This window comes from Curcuma longa, unplaced genomic scaffold (genome assembly GCF_044706935.1).
Source record: "Curcuma longa cultivar G26 ecotype Majalengka, Jawa Barat unplaced genomic scaffold, ITB_CL_G26_1.1 contig_28178, whole genome shotgun sequence".
NCBI classification, from domain to species: domain Eukaryota; kingdom Viridiplantae; phylum Streptophyta; class Magnoliopsida; order Zingiberales; family Zingiberaceae; genus Curcuma; species Curcuma longa.
Genome location: NW_027433636.1, coordinates 1 through 22,516, shown reverse-complemented (window position 1 = coordinate 22,516; position 22,516 = coordinate 1). Strand labels below are relative to the sequence as shown.

Here is a 22,516-nt window from a genome sequence, read left to right as displayed (position 1 = left end):
TGCTAGGCGTGCATAAAGAGGTCTTCTTTCTTTTGGCCGGGCATCTTATTCTCACTTGCATCCAGACCCTCAGAGGTTAGCGTTGGTTAGAACCCAGGTAGTGATAGGACTCCTTATCCGCTTTCGCATCATTGGCAGGCTGGGATAGCTAGGCATGTTCTCACTCTTTTGTGAATGCTCTAAAGCTATCATCCTTCATCTTCTCCTGAGCCCACCACTTCATATAAGACTAGATTGAGAATTCCCCTCTTCGTTCCAACACTCGCAAGTCACTCCAGAACATTGCATCTTTGAACTATAATAGGAAGAAGCACTCGCACTAGTTCAAGCATTCGATCCACTCCCTCATTAGACATTCACTCTGTCCGACCATGTGGAGTGAACTTGCCTCTTGAATGATAAGAGGACAGAACGCACTCGCTCTGCGCCTTCCCGATATGGGATTCGAACCGACGACTGGAGAGAGAATGAGAATAAATGTAATATTGAATCGTTAGCGCATACATGGATTACTATCTATCTAGCAAAGCTTGAAGTTCAAATTGTTCAGTTCTTTTCGTATTTTTTTCAAGATTTAATCTATTGGGGCGAACGAAGGCTATTCCCGCACTAGGAAAGACTAGAGGAGCGGCATCCAATGCTCTAAAAGAGGTCACTATGAACCAGTGCGATCAGAGGTAGATAAGAGACCAACACACGCAAGTCCAAGATCAAAGTATCTGAAGAAAGAGAGGAGCGAAGTAGCAGCTATCACCTCTAGGCTCCGTGATAGTGAGGAAGAAGAATCAAATAAATGAGAGGTCCTTAGGCTCCTTTATCTTATGTGCAGGGTCCCATCCAGGAAAGGAACCAAGAACTCGATAAGTGTGGCAGGCACAAACCCATTATTATAGCAAAAGAAAGCAGAGTAATTCGTACCAGGACTCCTATGCCATAGAAAGTTCACTCTTCAACCCCTTCGGGATAGCACTCCTATTCAATGGTACATCTTAGAAATGTGCTTTTGTTGAAGGCCGTGGGGCGTACTCTATTAAGAAGCCCTCCACGCGCATACATAAGTAGAAGTTGTAGATCTCAGAGCTTGACAAAGTAGGTGCCGACCTAGAGACGAGAAGGCGACGTTAGCCTTAGAAGCGCCTGTTTTGATTGTTATTCTAGTTCTCTACACAGTGTAGGATACTTTTATTAGTACTACCGACCCGATTCTTCTGAATAATAAGAGAAAGGAGAATGAGCACTATGCACCCCGACCTCTTGGCGTACGGTTTGACTCGTCCCGGCTTTGATTGATTTCAACCTTCCTTTTTGACCTTATTATACGTATAAGGTCTAGTGAGAGTAGGCGCTTGTACGCAAGATCAAGCCTAGGGCTAGGGTTCTTTCCCGTCTTTCTTCTGAGCTATGAATCTTGCATCTTTGTTAGTCGCTTGCTTTAGGGGTCCATTTCTACTCTTTTTTCTTTTCTTTCCATTCACTTTTCGGGTGGCTTCGTCTTCAACTTCTTAAACTTATCAAAGCCCTAAGCTAAGGTTCAATTCCAACTTTATATCATTCCGAGAAGACTCTAGCCGCATATTCATTCTTTTCTTTAGTCCTACCAATGCACACACCGGAAGTTAATGGGGAAAGGCAAAGATCAGATGTCAAGAGGAAAGGCTGGGGGAAGTTAAATGTTTGACTCCCGAACCGAACCCGGCAAATGCACTATTTCCAGTTCAAGTAGCAAACCGAACTACCATTGTATAATGAGGAGGACGTGACCGCAGCCAGTTCGTTAAGTGTAGAATCTTTGTCCGTATCAAACGTTAAGGGTGAGGACGTGGTAGGGGCTACGTAATCAGAATCTTCTGCATTAGGCAGGGGGGCACAATAAAAAGATGAATATTTATTGTTGAAGAACCTGAATCACCACCAAAGGGAGCTAGGAACCAATAGCACAAGAGCCTTAGCACGGCATCCTGTGCGCTCTCATTTCCTTTTTAAGGAAAAGGAGGTCAGAAACCTTTCTTTTACATCAGTATTCAAACCCTTCTCAGTAGCGGTTCATTGATTCCTGTGCTATAGGCGCCAAGTCTATTCCGACTCTTCGTGCTCAAGGGCAGGAGGATGGGGAGGGAGTCTCTGACCTTTCTTAGGCTAGGCTCTATCCTTATTCTTTCAACAGAAAGATAGGCCGGGAATTCTTTCTAGTGCGACGTTTCACTTGCTCCTTGCCCTCGCAACCCGAACTGTACGCAGAGCAGCTTGAATAATTTACTTTTCCTAAAGAAAAGACTGAATAACTAGCCGCGACATAATTTCATTAAATGTTGTTCGCGATACGTGAGGGAGCCCCTCTCAAGGGGTTCGTTCTTCAACTGAGTGATTCCAAAACCACCTGGATAGAGACTTGCATAGTTCTTTCGCCGGCCTGTAAGAAGAGCAGTTTCAAGCTCAGATCCTCTTGAGTTTGACCTGCAATGCCTACATAGAAATTGATCGCCGATACCCCTTTGAATCAAGGTTCCCGGCTTAGCTAGGTCTTGTACCATTCATCTCCCCTTCCCACGACCCCTCTCCTTCCTTCCATATGAGGTAGTAAGGCAGAGCAAAGGGCTAGGCTCAATCTTCAGACTCTCTGCACCCTACATAAAGGTCATAGTCCTTGTCCGCATGTGGGAGAGGCCCTTACTATATAATTTCCCATCGCTAGCTGATAAGCAAGCAGGCACCCTTGGATCGCGAATAGTCGCTCTGATCACCCGCTCACAGGCTATCCTGACTATACGGCATCTTGATAGGCTCTGTGGAACCTACACTCTGAGGGCTGGTTAAACATTACCTACACACTCAACTTCTCCAACTCTTGCCTCTTCCTTTGAAGTATGAATCATTTGTTGATAGTGTTTCTAGTTCTCGCCTCACCATCCGCTACAGAAGAGTGGGATTCTTTCTTTTATATGAGAGTTGGTTAGCTTCCCAGGCACGACTTCAAGGAAACTCCGGCCGAACGAATGCGGCTCTTTAATCCCATTCTCTTAGTCAAATGGATGCAACGGTTCATTGATTCCAGTCTAGGTTGGTCGGCAAAGAACTATCATGCTCATGATAGCAGTGCTCGATCCCTCATCATCAGAACTATCATCTGTTATAAGAAAAGAATGCCAACCTTACTTTGAGTACTGGATTTATTCATAGTCCCACAAATAAGACTCTCATTCGATGTCCGGAATAGTCCCATTCTTCTTATCCCCAGTTCGGTTGGGATGGGACAATCATATATAAAGATAGCTGCACCCCCTCTAGTTCTGTGGTACGGAAGGTCAACACTTTGATCCGCTCTTGAAGTGAATCCGTAGCGCCCACCATCTGACTGTGGAGAGAATGGAGGAAGCTTCTCGACCCACTCTCGAGCTACAGAGGGATCGGAAGTGAAGGGCACTTTTCGCTATCCCTACGGGGTTCCCCCTCCGGGGGCAGGACAGGGACTGATCACCTGAGCCTGAAGACCCGCGAGTGAAGTATCATCACCTCCAACTCCTCTTTATGTCATTATCCGAGAGTGAGGCGAGCCCTAGTCCTCTTCCATAAGAACTTGTGATGTGAGCGCTTAACTCCTCTGCACAGCTGATGAGTATCCCGGTCCCCGAGTAGGTCGAGCTAGAACTCATAATAAAAGTGAACTATAAGCCAGCGAGCAAGAGGGGTGCCAGGAATTGAGTCGCGTCTCCCGCCTCTACCCACGTCCATTAGATAAAGGTATGATGTTGACTTAGCAGATGCCCGGAAAAGAGAATAAGTGGCAGCAGCTATCCAATCTCTGCTTCGATGGTCCTGTCCTGGATTCTATTTTCCCAGGTTGAATCATGAATCCCCTAAGACATGAGAAGGAGGGGGTGGCGGCACATCTATTGAGTTCGCAGGACCGGCTTAGAGAACACAGGGCTAGCCTTCTACCGCGAAAGGGCACCCTTCTCTTCCTAGAATCAGTCTCGAATAAATGAATGAAAAGAGAAAGTCAGAACTACTTGAGGAGAGGGTCTCTCGCTTCATTGGTTTCTACAGGGTGTCCAGGCCTTCAAGAGTCAATGGTATTGAACCTGACTTGCACAGAGGGGACCCGTGTTTTGGGACTAGCATCCAAGAACAGACTCAAGAGGCGGATGAGGTTCAGCAGCCACTCTGCATGCTTGCCACTGCATCAGGAATGGAGCACTCCCGCTCAGCTGCAAATGATAGGTGTTGGACAAGTCTCTGTCCTTTAGATAAGAATCAAGGGACTGAATTTAGACCCGTTCCGTGGCACTTTCTCCATTCAAAGCGCAAGGCATTCACTCTTTTATGTATCTGAGGTCTCGGACCGAATCGGGATTTGATTCTTATGAACCATCGTCTTGGAATACTCTCCACTCTCAGTCCTAGCCGCCTGCCCGGTCCCAAGCTAATCTGCTCCGCTCTAAGCAACTGGCGAAAGAGGAATGGATTCCACTTGCATCTCCGGCAGAGAATAATGATGCCCGCACACCTAATGGGAAACCGGAGTCTCCATCCATTTTAGTTGTCCAATTCGAGTCCTTCACTATCAAAGTCTCAAAGCCCGGTCTCGCATATAGTACTTTTGCCCCAAGCAAGTAGATAGAATGTAGTAGATCGCCTCCCCAACCAAAGAGTCAGATTCTCCCCCCTTACTTAAAATAAAGAAACTCTCACTGGGTCAGGGCACCTTAAACATCTTCCTCAGATCTGCAGGTAGCAAGTAGAGTACTCATCCATCATGAAGTCTCTGCCTCTCGATTCCCTCTTTCTTCCTAGCTTAGTTCTGCTTCTTCTTATCTAATAATGTCTTCCCTCTTGCAAGAAGGCGTCACTATGCTCGCTCTTCTCCCTGTTCTCAGTTCATACTGATTGTAAGAGGTCAGATTCTAGACCTGAGACACTGATCCCAGCTAAGAGCCCGGAGCTTCTAAACCCAAAGGACTTGCCTCAGTTCGTGGTCGGGTGCCCGCTAGAGATGAGTAGTAGGAATTGGACACGAGGGAGAGAATGTACTCCTATTCAGCCGTCAGCCCTCGGACCAAGTGTTGCTCGCTAGGATGTTCTTTTTCTCCTCTAAGAAGCCTTATGGCACCTACTAGCTTCATCAAGTGTTCAACTCCCTCACGGTCAAGGGCTCTTTCTCCCTTACCATCTGAGTCAAGATTGAAGATAGTTCCGCGGATACAACTTATAGATGATCGTACCTCGAACGTTCATCCCAAATAGCATAATGACCAGCCCCCTTCCATTTATGCCAGCTCTTAACTGAGACTTAAGAACTAATGCCAGGTGTGGCGCGACATTCGATCTGAAGCGAAGTCGAGAAACAGAATAAACGAGCTGCGAGCCCTGTGAGCGGAGCTAGCCACGATTGATGCGCGAGCGAAGAGATCCAAAGCAAACAAAGGAAAGGACTGATGAAATAACTCAGCGAGCAGAGCCTACGAAGAAGGAAGCTCCGAAGGATCCCATTAATTAGTTGTCAAAAAGTAGATGCGCAGAAAGCACTAGACGGCAAGTGGGAATGTAGAGGCCCTAACCGAACGATGTGGGCAACTGCTACTGGGATGGGAGACTCCTAACACCTCCTAACGAAAGGGATAGCGCGAGCAAGTCAGAGTAGGCATTCAGAGCAGATATCCGACTGCAGCGTGCAATAAGGGCCTAAAATAAATATAAATTAAGAAGGAGATAAATAGCCCCAAAGGCCCTACTTACTATAATTAAGTTCTAATCCGCCTGTATATAATATAAGTACCTCTGCTACCCCTTACTATATTATTGGGGAGAGAAATAGCCTTTGGGGCTATTTACGACTAATCCGAATCCCTTATAAAACAGTAGCACTTGAATAGCGTCGGAATTTCTTTTTAGGCTACCAAACATTCATATAGAGGTTCGCGGATCCGGGAATAAATTCCACGAAAGCACTAAGGCCCCACCATATAATTTCTTCCTCTACTCTAAGTCAGGTCTTTCCAGTCATATAGGGGGGAAAAGCCAAGATCTCTTGTTGGGCCCTACGCGTACCTGCACAGCCTCAGAGGTGGACATTGCTCTGTTGAATAAAAATATAATTTAGCCGATCATGCCCTACCCTAGAAGGGAGGGTTTCACCAATCAAGCATCTGACTTTGGTGTCGACTGAGATGTGAGTGGTTCTGTACTCAAACAAATATAGTTAATGGTGCCCTTGAAATATATAGTAAGGGCTATTGGAACGACTCATGGGTCTCTTCCATGAACTCTTTCGGTCCTTCGGTTCCGTGCTCGGTCCTGACGGTCCTTATTCAAAGGCTGGACAAGGAGTCAGGGTCGGAACGTTAGGTGCGGAGCGTACAGACGGAAGAGAAGTATTAAAGGAAGGTCCCGTGGGTGCCTACTCTTCAACCTCCGGAAGAGATTTTTTCTATATAGAATTTATCTTTCTTTAGGGCCTATTCCTATGGTTCCATAGATCCTCAAATGCCCAGCCCAAGCCGATCTGCCTGCTCTCTTAGTTTTGATACCAATGAGAGAACTATACCCATTCCAAAAACTAGAACTACTTCTCATACTTAACTGATTCAGGACAGATGCCACCTCTCTTTACTCTAAGCCTGGTCCACCTAGTCCAACTCCACCCTGTACTAGGCTTTCATTCAGCACATGTAGATAGGCCAATCACAACTACTACTGCCCGCCCCTCTCAAATCACATGTTCGGATCAGGATCTGAAATCAATGCCAAATCTCTATCTTTCTTCGCACACGTATCCGACTCTTTTTCCGTTCCTTGCACTCCTTACCCTTCGCTCTGAACTACTGTAGCTGTCCTATCCTCTGACAAGAATGAATGGTGACTGACAAGAAAAGAATCAATGGAGAAGTGACGAAGACAGCCAAGTAAAGAGGACTCCCCCCCCCCCCGGTCGTGTAAGACTGATTCGTCAACTAACTTCCACCGCTATTCCGAAAGAACTTTGATGTAGTCTGGCCTTCCTACCCTCATTAGCGGCTCTGATTCCTTTTTCGGATTACCGATAGAGTTCAGTCTTTATATGATAAGATAAGTGTTGTGATCTGAGGAGCGAATGCACGGTCCCCTTCGCTATGTATGATCTACAGTTATGGTAGCTGGGATGACATGACCTCTTCTTGCTATCAAGTCTTATCTTAGATAACATGACCTCTTATGGTAGTTGGGATGGGGTGTGGGGACGCAGCTAAGGACTATGAGGGAGTTGCGGTACTCAGTAGTTATGGCTCCATAAGTGGTTTGGGAATGATAGGAGGTAGTGGCACTATCAGTGGTTTGGGAGTGGTCAACTCTGATTCCGAGGACGGGACTGAGAAGTGGGCTTCGTATTCAAGCTTCGTGGGAGGACCGGGGGGACGAGCGAAGGACCATTGGCTAAAGTGATCAAGTATTCTTAGTAGAAGTCAAAGGTGGCATTCTAAAGTCTCAGTCAAGGGCTAACCTGGGATGTATTCACCCGATAGCCAGATGTAAGAACCTGACCGGAGAGTGGAGCCTCTTCAGATCTGAGGCCGGACATACTATATCCCTTCTTCCTAACTCTATCTTATAAGAAAGCATTCCTGGTAGACTATTTGTCTGGGAGTTTGTCCGTGGTAGACTACTTGTCTGGTATTGCTTACTTACCTAAGTCAAATCCGTGCATGGAGGAGTCAAGAACGACTTTTCACTTAAAGGGAAGGTGCGTAGCGGGCTATGAAAAGCATCGAGAAAGAAGGCCCGCACGGATGACCTGGGAGGGTGCAGGCGCCGGGGCAGTCCGGGCTTAGAATTGAAGAAAGAAGAGGCCAGGACTTCCCCTTACAATCCCCCTAATATGAGAACCCGAAGAAGGGATGATCAACTTCTGACCTGTGCAGCTACTGGCGGAATAGACAAAACATCTAGCTGGGGATGCGGGGGATACAGTATCTGGAGATTCAGATAAGTTCTTCTTTCCCTCCCACGGGATCGGAGTTAGTTGGTTCAAGACCTCGTGCTGACTCTCTGCTAACTCTGCGACTACTACTTCAATCAAGGCTTCTCAAGCGTTTCGGCACGCAAGGTTTTAAGCAAGGGCACAATTAATATTAGATTTAGACAGCTTCGTACCTCAAGCGCTTCCTCCAACTTGAATGAGGGGTAAGGGATCAGAGCTATAAAGCTGCTTTCCGACCATCCGAGCCTCTTGGAGATTCCCCCTGATCTGGTGAAAAGCAAAGGCTTCTGTAGCCTGGCAGTTCAGTGAAGGAGTAGGGTTTGAGGGGGGGGGGGGGAAGCCAGAGGGAGGAAGAGAGAGACCTACTATTCACAGTTGCGACATGGCATCTACATTTCTGTAATGAAAGCAGTCAAACGCCTACTTTACTGCTTCACTATCGGATCGAATAATGAATGAATGCAGTCAAACGCAGAATTGGTTGAATTGGGATCGAATAACATGACATTTTGCAGTGCTTCCTTTGGCAACTCTGTTCTGCTGTAGATCGAATAATCTTTCTCCACTCATCAGACAACCAACCTGACTGTCGAATGAACGAGCCAGCAAGCAAGTTCATTCCGTGCGGCAGAGAGACCCGTGACGCCAGACAGTAGTAGATCCTGGAGGTCAGATCCTCCCTCTACCCGTAGTGCTTCCCTGAGGGCGTCTAATCAAGTTAAGAACCTCCTCCCAGTCCTGAATGGAAGAGCAGAAGGGGAGTTTATAGGATTCGAGAAGGGCGATCAGGGAATCGAACCTATATTGCTCGCTGCAGTCCTTTATTGCGACACTTTCTCTTTATAGAAGCCCTCCGCTAAGCAGTTCTATAATGATCAGTACGTGAGACCGGGAAAAGAAAGGTTTAGACCCTGGCTAAGTTCAATGATGCTTTGCTGAGAAAGAGTGAATGTGTAGGCTGGCACGAGCCCTTGAATAATCGCACCGAACAGTTCATATCATAAAGAAATGAGTAGGTTGATTCTTTGCTGGCACGTTCATCCCTTTCCGATGCCTGTTCGGGAGAAGAAGAATTGGTGTCCGCCGTATAGCTAGGTTCGATAACAGAAACCGTTAGATCGGGTTGGATGTGCATTGAATCTCTCCTCATAACTTGTTGCATGCCCCTCCACTGTGGTACAACAGTAGCTACTTGAGATGAATAGTAGCATGTGTTAAGCATATAGATCTTTCTTTGACTTTCACTCTCATCTCTCTCCTAAAATCCTATCCAGTATTCCTACCACCTCGTTCTCTCTCTTTATACCACGTCGTTCTCTCTCTCCCGTATTCCTACCACGTTGTTCTCTCTCTTTATACCACTTCTCTCATTATACTTTATACCATGTCTAGCCGTTTCCTTCTTTTAAGCTTGGATAGAACTCTGTTAATTTACTTTTGGCAATGCCATTCTTTTATTCCCGAACTCGTGCACTAGCTGGAGGGTTCTTTCTTGTGCCGATAAAGCGATATTCTTACTTGAACCATTCACTGAAGGGGACCAGCTTATATAAGTCTTTCTCTTGTATAGTAGTAGTCCGATGTAGCCGACCCGAGGTCAAAAGAATCTTTCTTATTATCACTACATGGCACCTGCTTTCAATAAAAAGACGAGCACCTGCGTCTATATATATTCTTTATTGTGCCCCTCTTGCTTTCATTCTTTCCCTATTGAGTCTGTAGCAATTCACTCTCTTTCTTCTTCTTCTCCCGCTCTTTGGGTAGTTTGTAGCATATAGTCATTCACTGAAGGAGCTCCACCTCAACCAAATAGGGCAAGGGCACCACCAGCTTCTTAATGAAAGTAGTCCTGAGAACGCTAACAAAAGGAGAAAAAGACGGAGGGAGACTAGCAACACAATCTCATGTGTCCCGAGAAAGCTCTCTTCTTTCACTCAAGTCTGGGAATGAACGAGAAGGCCATATTAGACTCATTCGGTGGTCTAGGCGCAATTAATATTAGCAGCTGTTTGGTCGTAGTCCCTATAGCGTACAATAAATCATGACATTACTGTTTCACGCAGTTTATTCATGTATATAGTGCCGTACTTGAACGAGAGAAGCGACTTAGAAGCGAGCGAAGCAGAGGCTCCGCACCTATAGTTCATGGCTATATGTACGTGCTCACTATCTTTCTTTACGTTTTCTCGCTTGATTGCACAATTGAAAGAATCGGCTCTGGGACTAATGACTTAACTGTTGATGGAAGACTCCTAAGGACCCTGCTCTCGTATCCGATGAAAGCTCACTTCATACCTATCTGCTGCTAATGGTCTTTCATCTGCGCCGGAAAGCGGGGCTATGTCAATGCAAGACCGGTGTAGGGGGCTCTTTCCCTTCCTATCCCGTTGATGGAGTACTCGCTGACTTAGCTTCTCTTGTTCCTAGGCAAGAACTCAAACCTCTCCCTAACTTACTAACTTGGCGGGCAGCTTCTAAATGAAAGTAGTCCCTTTCCCGAACTGACATGGCATAAACTAACAACATCTCCTCGGACCGCTCCAGCTACGGGTACGCTCCTTACCAGTCGCCCCTTTCCTTATGTAAGAAGTTTCGGGAGAGTCAGCTCTTTCCCGTGCGCGTGCTTACTTACTCGTAAGGGCCCTACCAGTACCCCGTGCACCTGCTTATTCAAGTCATTATATAGTGCCCACCTTGAACGAGAGAAGCGATCTAGAGAGGATAAGAGAAAGAGATGTGAATTATAATGATTGGGCTCGTGTTCAGTCGTTCCTTACCCGTATAACATATGAGAAGTCCTGAACATAGTGCCTTTCGCTCACGTGAACTTATAGGAATTCCCCACTTAAGAGCTAACTAAACGCCTTAACAACCTCAGTGAACCGGATAATAGGTATTCTCTAGCTTCTCTCGTGAGCTTTCTCGGCACAATCAACTACTGGAAATCCGAACAGAGAAAGATTATTAGCTGCATTGCCTTCGTGACTAATGAGGCGATTTATTATAGTAAGGGCGTTCGACTTATTATTATATTAGGGGCTTAGTCGTAAATAGCCCCAAAGGCTATTTATATGCCTCTGCGTAGCAGAGGTACTTATCTTATATTATATACAGTTAGTCTACGCCTTTGGGGCTATTTATCTCCTTAGTCGTAAATAGCCCCTTTGGCTATTTCTTCTACTCAGCATAGCTGAGGTCTTTATATTATAGTAAGATGGATTAGTTTACGCCAAAGGGGCTATTTATCTCCTTTCGTAAATAGCCCCAAAGGCTATTTATCTGCTCTGCATAGCAGAGGAACTTATATTATATACAGGCGGATTAGTCTACTTAGTCGTAAATAGCCCCTTTGGCTATTTATATGCCTCTGCGTAGCAGAGGTACTTATCTTATATTATATACAGTTAGTCTACGCCAAAGGGGCTATTTATCTTCTTGGGGCTATTTATCTCCTTTATATTGATTTTAGGGCTCTTCATTCCATTAGCATATGAGTGAAAGGTTGTTGTGATAGGCATTGTGCCACTTTAAGAGATCGAATAAGAAAGGCATCTTGTCAAGGCGTCTCATTAGGTCTCAGTGATAGGCTATATGCCATTCTACTAATCAAAGCCCCCTAAAATAAATATAAATTCAGCACTTACTATAATGCCAATATATATATACAGGGTTGAATAGCTTTACTATATTTCGCAATTATACTGGTAATAATCTGCCCCTGTATATATATTGGGCGATAGCGACGTGGGCTCCATTGTCAGCCGACCTCCATAAATAGGAACTCCTTAGTATGTTATTGGAAACCTATTCTTACCAAGCATCTCTGAATAAGAACCTCTCGGGAATGCGAGGTCCGACACCACTACCACTACTTTTGCTTCTATTTATTAACTGACCTGAAGCTCTCTCATAGCTGCTTAGGAATGCAATCAACCGTTTGCGAAGATTGAGCACCGTTCACGAAGAGTTTCGTATCATCCGAAAATAACAAATGTGTGATCGCCTCTGGGAACTGAGAACGGAAGGACTCCTGAGCCCTAACCTCGAAAGACCTCTGCTCAGCACCTCTTCATTATTGCTGAGGAAGTCCAAGTCATGGGATTGGTTCGTTCTTCAGAAGACGTAATGAAACACTTGTCCCACCCACTACTATGTGATGCCTCTACCTGATCTGAAGCCGTGGGACGATTGAATTGTTCTTGCGCCCCGCCCTTTCCGATAAGCCGATAAAAAACGACAGAGGCATCTTCCATTCATTTCGATTTTGGTCTTTCTGCACCATATTTTGATCTGCCTCTTCTGCGATCCGGAATTCCCAGCAAATCCTTGACTCCTCGAATACGATGGGATTTCACACCTGGCGAATCTTTCACTCTACCTCCTCTGACTAAGACTATAGGATGTTCCTGCGAATTATGACCTTCGCCTGGAATGTGAGCAAATAGTTGTTGTCGATTGCTCAACCGTACTTTGGCTATCTTACGTAGAGCTGAATTTGGTTTTTTCGGTGTTCTCGTCGGAACACGCAGGCATACTCCTTGCTTCTGGGGACATTGATCCGAAGCTCGAGTACGGTCCGTGCGCCGTTTTTCTTCTCTACCATGACGAATCAATTGATTGAATGTAGGCATCCCTCTTTCCTATGTCCTTTCCCCCTTTGCCCTATCACTAGTGGTTACTCCCGATCCGAAGCACCCCTTTTCCATTCATAGAGAGATCCAATCGTCAAAATCAATAAAAAGGCCATCATGGACCAAGATCCAAACGGATCAATCTTGTTGGGAGGTACTGCCCAAGGAGAAGAAAAGGTTACTTCCGGATCAGGGATAATAAAGAAAATAGGAACCGGATAAAATCGTATATCGAAACGACTTCTGGCATCACCGGAGGGATCGGAACCACATTCGTAGGCCGACAATTTATCTGGATAGGTCGAACTATTGGAAGCAAATGGAAAAGGAAGACCGAGTGGGATCAAAGAAACTAGCGGACTGATTACTAAATAGATACAAATAGGTGCAAATTCCGACATCGCAAAAGCCCACTTACTTCGTTCTCTCGCTCTGCTCGCGGCGCTCCTTGCTCGCGGAGCGGCATACCGAAAAAAAGCACTAAATCCAGGAAGAGAAAGACTGACCTAACAAGCTTTCCACTGCCAAGAGAAGCTCTACCATACGATTATTCCGGCTAGCCCTCACTTGCTGGCTTGAGAACATGCTGGAGGAATCACTCTAAATCTATAACATATAATAAAGATCGACCCCCAAGCAACAGTCTCTTATCTTTTAGGACTTGCATACCGTAGTCGTTCATGGCTACGAAACGTAGAAAGATCTTGGCCTCACTATATCAGTCCTCTAAGGGTCACCTGCTAAAGGGAAGGGAAAAGATTGATGAGTCATAAGAAGACAATGAAAATGGAACTGGAAAAAGGAGTTTGAAGGGACATTCACACTTTGATTCTTTTTGTGGTTCTATGGAGGGCTAGTGCAAAAAATGACATAGAGAAAGGACGTGGCCCTATAAGATCTGCAAAAAGTAGTTGTAAACTCAGGGGGTGATCTGAGGATTGTTATTCCTGGGGATGCAGACATAGCCATTTCATCAGCACAAAGCCGCGTCATTATCATTCGCTCCTCATTTCGCAATTCCAATCTCTCCCCAACAGATCCTTAATGTAAGAAAGAAGGTTTGCATAGGGACTAATTACATATAGAAGCTTGATTAACTGAAGGCTGACTTGAGTGAAAGTCTAAATCCGGATGTCTCGATATCCCTACGCCCATGTCAGTGCTAACCCCTTCAAAATGCCCCAGAGCTCAGCCCTTGCTTGCCTTCCCAATGTTAACGACAAAGCCCATCAGCCATGAACCATGACTCTTTAATAGTTTTCCCCCTTACCCTGCTGATCCCTCCTTTCCGCTGCAGGCTCCATCAACATTTTGACCTTTCCAAAGCGTTGTGCTTCCCTTTGTACGTACTAAGACTTCTTTTTATTTTGAAAGGGATGTAGCGGCAGGGCAGCTTCTGCTTCCTTGACCCTTCACTAAATCTCATAGAGAGGAGAGTGGGGTGATACCTGATTCCCGACCGAGGGAATTCCTATCAAACCTTTTATATGAACACGTCGCTGTCGCAGGTCGTGCCCAAAAATATAAGCCAATATATATACAGGGGGATTAGAACTTATATTATAGTAAGTGCGGAATTTAGATTTATTTTAGGGCTTAGTCGTAAATAGCCCCAAAGGCTATTTATCTGCTCTGCGTAGCAGAGGTACTTATATTATATACAGGCGGATTAGTCTACGCCTTTGGGGCTATTTATCTCCTTGGGAATTTATTATAGTATGGCGGCCCTACATATATTGGGGCGTAAATTGCTACGCAGAGGAACTTATATTATATACAGGCGGCCCTTACTATATATTTGAACTTATATTATAGTATGGCGGCCCTTACTATATATTTGGCGATCGGCCCCACCATATATTTGGCGTAAATTGCGTAGCAGAGGAGATAAATAGCCCCAAAGGGGCTATTTACGACTAATCCGATCGACTCTGCTACGCAATTTCACTCCTCTGCTATGCAATTTCACTCCCCAAAATATAGTAAATTACGCAATTTCACTCCCCAAAAATATAGTAAATTCCCGTCTGCCCTTACTATATATTTGAACTTATATTATAGTATGGCGGCCCTTACTATATATTTGAACTTATATTATAGAAGATTAGTCGTAAATAGCCCCAAAGGCTATTTCTCTCCTCTGCGTAGCAGAGGTACTTATATTATAGTAAGGCGGATTAGTCTACGCCTTTGGGGCTCTTTATCTCCCCTTAATAACATTAAATTCGGAATTTAATGTTATTAAGGGCCGATTCGGATTAGTCGTAAATAGCCCCTTTGGCTATTTATCTGCCCAATATATAGTAAGGGGGTAGCAGAGGAACTTATATTATATACAGGCGGATTAGTCTACGCCTTTGGGGCTATTTATCTCCTTGGGAATTTATTATAGTATGGCGGCCCTAATATAGTTAAATTGCATCGGCCCCACCATATATTTGGCGGTCGGATAGAACTTATATGTATGGCGGCCCTATCATATATTGGGAATTTTTTATAGTATGGCGGCCCTTACTATATATTTGGCGTAAATTGCGTAGCAGAGGAGTAAATTGCGTAGCAATTTACGCCAATATATAGTAAGGGCCGCCTGTATATAATATAAGTTCCTCTGCGTAGCAGAGGAGATAAATAGCCCCTTTGGGGCTATTTACGACTAATCCGATCGACTTTAGCGTAGCAATTTCACTCCCCAAAATATAGTAAATGTAGCAGAGGAGATAAATAGCCCCTTTGGGGCTATTTACGACTAATCCGATCGACTCGCAATTTACGCAATTTAACTATATTAGGGCCGCCATACTATAATAAATTCCCAAGGAGATAAATAGCCCCTTTGGCCCTGCATTCATAATATAAGTTCTAATCCGCCTGTATATAATATAACTCTGCTACCCCTGATTAGTCGTAAATAGCCCCAAAGGAGATAAATAGCCTTTGGGGCTATTTACGACTAAGACTTATATGTATGGCGGCCCTAAAATATATAAATTCCGACGACCAATTTACTATATTTTAGGCCATTTATACTCCTTCCATATAGAAAAAGATGCATTATCCTATCCAAGTCCCGAGCTGCCGTTAATGATAGTCAGAAGGTCGAAATGTGCCATACCAGATCAGAGAAGATGGTCAGAACCTAAGTCGTTCATCATCTCTTCCCCCTCCCGGGTTCATTCAGGGAGAGACCATTGGGGCGGTTCTATCCTGACTTTCCATTATCCGGGACATCTGATTAGATATATTGTTCAATTGTTCTTCGTGTACATTGGAAATTGAAGCGGCAGAATGAGAACTATTGGAATGAGCACGGCTAGCGGAATGACTTGTTTCATACGCGAGATCATTCGAGACTTCTATTTCGAGAGGTGGCGATTGATATAAAATCACTTAAGAAAGCCTTCCCGTACGAGTAGTGAAGAACTATAGAGAGCAGGTTGGTTGTTGACCAACGGAAGGGTAAAGGCACGAAGTGCCGATGTCGAAGTGCTGATAATGGAGGGCAAAAGCAAGATAAGCGCAGCGGACGGGCAGAAGGACGCGGACTCATTATTTTATTATAAGTACGCGGAGTCAATGATCAGATCTGTTGAAAGAGTGAATTAGCACTCAATATCTTAATCCTGTCCTGTCCCTCTCACCTCATTTCCCAATTCTTTGGATCTCGTCCCTCTTCCCGCAAAAGAGCTAATCTTGTCCTCCATCTATCTCTCTCTATATTAGAAGCTTTGATTGAATTATCTAGTAGTTTACCTCCGTACCGCCCAAGCAAGAAGAGGTAAAGGGACGAAGTGCCGATAAAGCGTCGGACAGTCTCACTGAGATAGGTACGAGCGGCTGCGACGTGGGAATGGAAAGAGTGATAGGTTTCTCTGGTGAGCTGTCCTGGGCCTGAATCAAATGCCCGAGCCTGACATACGGATTCTCATTCCCGGCAGCATAGGTGAGGTCTTTCTTTTGCCGTCCCAGTATAGCACAATCCGTGCTTTTTCCACTCAGCTCTTTGAGGTAGGCAGAAATATAATATTCAAAGAGGTACCCTTACGAGTCAATGGCCCCCCTTTCCATAATTCCATTCACTCTCCCGTGGTAGCGGATTGGAGCTTGAAAGCTTCCCTTGGCAGTCTCATATGTTGGTTGAGTTGAATCTTTTCCCCTTGCTTTGATAGTGGAAGATGTTCCGGTGGCTTTTGCCCTCTCACTAGTTGTACTCTAGAAAAGATCTGATTCTCACCTTCCTGAAGGGGACTGGACTACTTTCTTGGAGCCCTCCGCTCATCTATCCTTCTCTTTATCCGGCAGTTCGGGTTCTACCTGATTCCCTCCCGTAACCAAAAATAGGTAAAATACTCCATTCCTTATATAAAGTGTCTGAGGTCGGGACGGGCCAGGTAGCAGCGGGTAAGGAAGAAGAACCATTCCCATGCTGCTGCCGGGTAGCAATGAATATATATATCATAATCTAGCCAGGAGCCTTCTGGCTTCAACCTAGAACGCCGATGACAAGACTAACTGGAAAGAGTCCAACTCCTGAAGTGAATGAGTTGAGGGGCGACTGGTAAGGAGCGTAGGAGCGACGTGTTAAAGGCCCCTTACTATATATTTGGCGATAGCGACGTGAGTGGCGTAGCACCGCAGCAGATTATTACCAGTATAATTGCGTTCATGGCCTAAAATATAGTAAATTGTATAAATTGCTACATTTACTATATTTTTGGGGAGATTCGGATTAGTCGTAAATAGCCCCAAAGGCTATTTCTCTCCCCAATATATATACAGGGGTAGCAGAGGTACTTATATTATATACAGGCGGATTAGTCTACGCCTTTGGGGCTATTTATCTGCCCAATATATATACAGGGTAGCAGAGGAACTTATATTATATACAGGCGGATTAGAACTTATATTATGAATGCAGGTAGGGTGGATTAGTCTACTTAAGGCTTAGTCGTAAATAGCCCCTTTGGCTAAGGAGATAAATAGCCCCGAGAAGATAAATAGCCCCAAAGGCGTAGACTAATCTGCCTTACTATAATATAAAGACCTCAGCTATGCTGAGTAGAAGAAATAGCCTTTGGGGCTATTTACGACTAAGTAGACTAATCCCTCTTACTATAATATAAAGACCTCAGCTATGCCTCTTTGTGAGTCGAAAATAGACCCAAAGGCTAAGGAGATAAATAGCCCCAAAGGCGTAGAATAAACCATCTTACTAAAAAGGAAATACCTCTGCTATGCAGAGAAGATAAATAGCCTTTGGGTCTATTTTCGACTCTAAGGAGGCGTGGCAGAGGTACTTATCTTATATTATATACAGTTAGTCTACTTAGTCGTAAATAGAGGATTAGTCGTAAATAGCCCCAAAGGCTATTTCTCTACTCAGCATAGCTGAGGTCTTTATATTATAGTAAGGCGGATTAGTCTACGCCTTTTGGGCTATTTATCTCCTTTGGCTATTTATATGCCTCTGCGTAGCCGAGGTACTTATCTTATATTATATACAGGCTGATTAGTCTACTTAGTCGTAAATAGCCCCAAAGGCTATTTATATGCCTCTGCGTAGCCGAGGTACAACTCTTATATTATATACAGTTAGTCTACGCCTTTGGGGCTATTTATCTTCTTGGGGCTATTTATCTTCTTGGGGCTATTTATCTCCTTAGCCAAAGGGTCTATTTTCGACTCAAAGAGGCGTAGCAGAGGTACAACTCTTATATTATATACAGTTAGTCTACGCCTTTGGGGCTATTTATCTTCTCGGGGCTATTTATCTCCTTTGGCGATTGGATTAGTCTACAATAGCCTTTGGGGCTATTTATCTCCCCAATATATAGTAAGGGGTAATTTACTATATTTTTGGGGAACTTATATTATATACAGGCGGATTAGTCTACAATAGCCTTTGGGGCTATTTATCTCCTCTGCGTAGCAATTTATATTCAACCCTGTATATATATTGGGAAAGATCTACTTAACTGTTTTGGCCCTTGGCTTCTCCTGCCTTGGCTTCAGACTCACTATCTTTAACTCTTTCCTTATTGAACTCTTTCCTTACGTACTCTATCTTATCTTTCACTTTTTTCCCGTACTCTTTTATCTTATCTTTATTTCTTCCTCAGCTTTTATCTTATCTTTCACTTTATCCTTGGCTTCTCTTGCCTTGGTTTGGCATCAAACTTATCCCAAGCAAGAATTTCGGACTCCCTCCGAAGGACGTATTTCGAACTACAGATCAGACTCATTGTGATAAGATATTATTCTGACTTGAACTCCAGCTCCAGATGAGACTCTATGTGATAATACATGAACTCCCGATGAGACTCTATGTGACAAGACTCAATTCGTAACTTTTATTGTTGACAAAGTTTATAATTGTTACTTTTCTTGTTTATATGTGGAAGTGCATTTACCCTTGGCTTGGCATCAAACTTAGAACTGAAAATCCTGCCTTGGCTTCAGACTCACTCTTTCCTTACGAACTCTAATCTTATCTTGAACTTTCTTTATTTTTTCCTCAGTGACTTTCTTAAAGGTACTAGGTACATAGACCTTGGCATCAAACTTAGAATATGAAACTCCCAGAAACTCCCAACATCTAATTTAAAACTCCCCCTCCAAGTCATACTGACGTAACACCCTGAATGTCTAAAATTCATCTATTATCATAGATGTATTTTTTTCTTGATATCAGAACAATCAACACCAATTAATCTCAAAATCTGCAACTAATCTAAAGCCAAAATTACTCAAACTCTTTAACTGTGTATTTATGTGATTTATGACTCCTGCCTCTATAAACAAGTGTTTTGCTTAAATCCCCTAATTTTATAATAAATTTCATTTCTTATCATTAGTGTCTTCTATTAAGGGTTCTTCTATGTATCACTAACACGTTACGCACATAGCATCTTCTTCTCTTTTCCCGTACTTTCGTTGTACTTTCGTTAACGAATTCGCTTGAATGAAACCCATCTTTCATGAAACCCGATAGCGCAACTTTCCTTATTGGGAAGCGCAACTTTATTGAATGAAACCCACTCATTGTGAAGCGCAACTTTCCTTGCTCCGCTTTCTCGATCTACTTGAATTCAATTTCTTCTCTTCGTTCACTCATTACTATGAATTCTATCTATATAACATATAATTCACTCACTCATTATCTCTATATAACGTACCGAAATATTACCGAAATATATGCCATTCATATTCTATGATTATATAATAAATTGAATTGAATTGACTTATATAATAAATTGAATTGAATCGAATGCGACGTGAAATGAAAGTGAGAAAACCCGTTTTCACCCGTCGTTGCACTCGGACCCTAAGGAAATGTGAATAAGTTGTGTCGAAAAGTACGAACCCGGTCTTTTTTGACCCGTCGTTGCACTCGGTCCATAGGCAAATGTCTTTCAGTTGGCGCACAGGTCTTTTCGAAAGAAATAAGGAAACCCCTTCTTGTCTTTTTTCCGTGTTTTTTGACTGTTTTTTGACTAAACAAGGAATTTATTATAGTATGGCGAGCACTTAAGTCCGTCGTTCATGGCATTCAAAACTACTACTGATCTACCCCGTATGGTCGAGCGCTACGCCCCACTATCGCTCGAGCGCTTATTTAGTAAGTCATACCCTTACCTTACTTGAATTGAATTTAAGTTCAGTTCTCACTCGGAATTTATATTTATTTTAGGGCAACTTCACTTACGTGAATGAACTCTAACCTTCCATTCACTTACTCTCCTTATTATTGAATTTAGTAGTTAAGTTCGAGCGCTCCTTTAGTAGTAGTAGTCGCTCGCCCCTCTAGCAACAGGTCGTGAATGAAGGTACGAGTGATAACGACGTGTGACGGGGTGGAAGGAGTATAAATAGCCTTTGGGGCAATTCACTGACTCCTATAGTTTAGTTCTATCAGCCATACTATAATAAATTGCCGAGAACTTATATTATATACAGGCGGATTAGTCTACAATAGCCTTTGGGGCTATTTATCTCCTCTGCTACCCTGTATATATATTGGGGCGCTATGCTCGTACTTATTGGTTTGGCATTAAAGTGAATATTAATAAACGCGTAAACAGTTTTTAATACAACACGGGCCCCTCCCTCTCTTAGATCCACCTGTAAGGGTAAAGAAAGTAATACTACATCTTGTTTACCGTACAAAAGTGAAAGGTTTAAATACGGGAAATACAACTATAACATTATGGTATATAACCCAAAGGTCAAAATGATGAGGGCATTTCTTTACTCTTGATTCCGATCTTAGTTAGGCCCAAGAAAGTATCGGTATTGTTGGATATCTATCATAAAGAAAGCGTACAAAACCCCGAAACTTCAGCGAAAGCTATATAGGTCAAATTCGGTGTGAACAGAGCCCCCCGCTCTCTTTTCCCCCCACCCCATAGCCGGGGCGGGGGCCTCGCTGTCGCCGGCTCGAGCTACTTTTGCTCCCGGGGAGAAATAGCTTACAGCCCAAGTCTACCTCCCAAAAGCAAGCCATGATAAAAAAGCTATACATGACATGGGGGGATCTCTTATACCCGTTGAATAATACATACATCCGTTAATCATATTTCTAATAGTTATATATTTCACTTTTATGATACCAGATTCCTCAATCCAAATCTCACCAACAGAACAATACATCGGGTAGTCTCCATGCCTTTTTGTATTTCGTCTCCTTACTAATAAAATAAACGTGAGGGCATTGATGGTTGATGAGGAAAAAAAAGCCCCCCATGCGGCTTTGAGTTCCACACTAAACTAATCTAGCCAATTAAGTACAAAATCGAAATTAAAGGCCCTGAAAAGAGTCGCTACAAGTCCGCCCTCCTCCTTCTCGTCTCGATAAATCCAGGATGTGAATGAAGCCCCACACTAACCAGGATCGTATCCGAATGAATAATCCAATGGCTCTATATCATCATTATCCTCAGTGTAGTCATCAATCTTAGCCGTCGCTGGAGGTGTATCATGATAGTGTGCATCTTACTCCTCCTGGTAACCATTCTCGTCATATAACAGGGTAATAGGGATCGCCATCCCACCAATAATCCTCATAAGCCGGATCCCGCCCATCCCGTCCAAGACCATCGGGTAGAACATCACCACCATCAAAACCCGTATTTCACACTGACCAACATTGGAAAAGGAAGAATCCCCATAGGGGGCGCCGTGTCAGCTTTCGTTCCACCACTTAGTCAAAGAATCACTTCAAGTAGATCATGGAGTTGGACCGGATCTAAATTCCAGCTTTGTCTTGAGTTGCTTCCTTCCTTATTCATATTTGAGGAGAGAATCAGTGAACGAAGTTGAATTCTTTCTATAAGTTCTTCTTCAAGTCGTGAATTTATTATAGTATGGCCACTTCTTCCAATTGGTTTTCCTCTTCACTTTGCGAGAGCTCTGAGTCAGGTCCTTAGGGGCATCTCATCCAGAGGGGCCCCAGATTCGAGGGCCATACAGTTAATTAGATCTTTCGTAGTTTTGAATAGCGAACTTATATTGTAGTACCTAACATATATTGGGAATTTATATTATAGTATGGCGGATAGTCTACAATTGCTACGCAATTTAACTCCTCTGCTACGCAATTGTAGCAATTTAACTATATTAGGGCCGCCTTACTATAATATAAGTTCCCAATATATGGCCCTAAAATCAATCTAAATATATAGTTAAGTTCTGTATATAATATAAGTTCCCGATATATCCCTAAAATCAAGTCAACATATAGTTAAGTTCTGTATATAATATAAGTTCCCAATATATGGCCCTAAAATCAATCTAAATTCCGCCTGTATATAATATAAGTTCAAATATATGGCCTAAAAGAAATATAAATTCCGCCATACTATAATAAATTCCCAAGGAGATAAATAGCCCCTTTGGCCCTGCATTCATAATATAAGTTCTAATCCGCCTGTATATA

General features: G+C 43.6%; 2 protein-coding genes across 2 annotated transcripts; both read right to left on the bottom strand.

Moving 5' to 3' along the window:
- Positions 1–11,963: 11,963 nt before the first annotated feature.
- On the bottom strand, positions 11,964–12,710 carry LOC141819186 (small ribosomal subunit protein uS12m). Its single transcript, XM_074706536.1, has one exon. It carries the CDS (start codon positions 12,580–12,582, stop codon positions 12,205–12,207), a length of 378 nt encoding a protein of 125 aa, XP_074562637.1. The 5' UTR covers positions 12,583–12,710; the 3' UTR covers positions 11,964–12,204.
- LOC141819187 (NADH-ubiquinone oxidoreductase chain 3) lies at positions 12,627–15,349 on the bottom strand. Its single transcript, XM_074706537.1, has one exon. The coding sequence runs from the start codon at positions 12,981–12,983 to the stop codon at positions 12,627–12,629; it is 357 nt and encodes a 118-aa protein (XP_074562638.1). The 5' UTR covers positions 12,984–15,349.
- Positions 15,350–22,516: the final 7,167 nt, after the last annotated feature.

Bases quoted from the DNA above. Each gene is read 5' to 3' on its own strand.
- LOC141819186 (XM_074706536.1), bottom strand. From the start codon at position 12,582: ATGCCTACATTCAATCAATTGATTCGTCATGGTAGAGAAGAAAAACGG.
- LOC141819187 (XM_074706537.1), bottom strand. From the start codon at position 12,983: ATGTCGGAATTTGCACCTATTTGTATCTATTTAGTAATCAGTCCGCTA.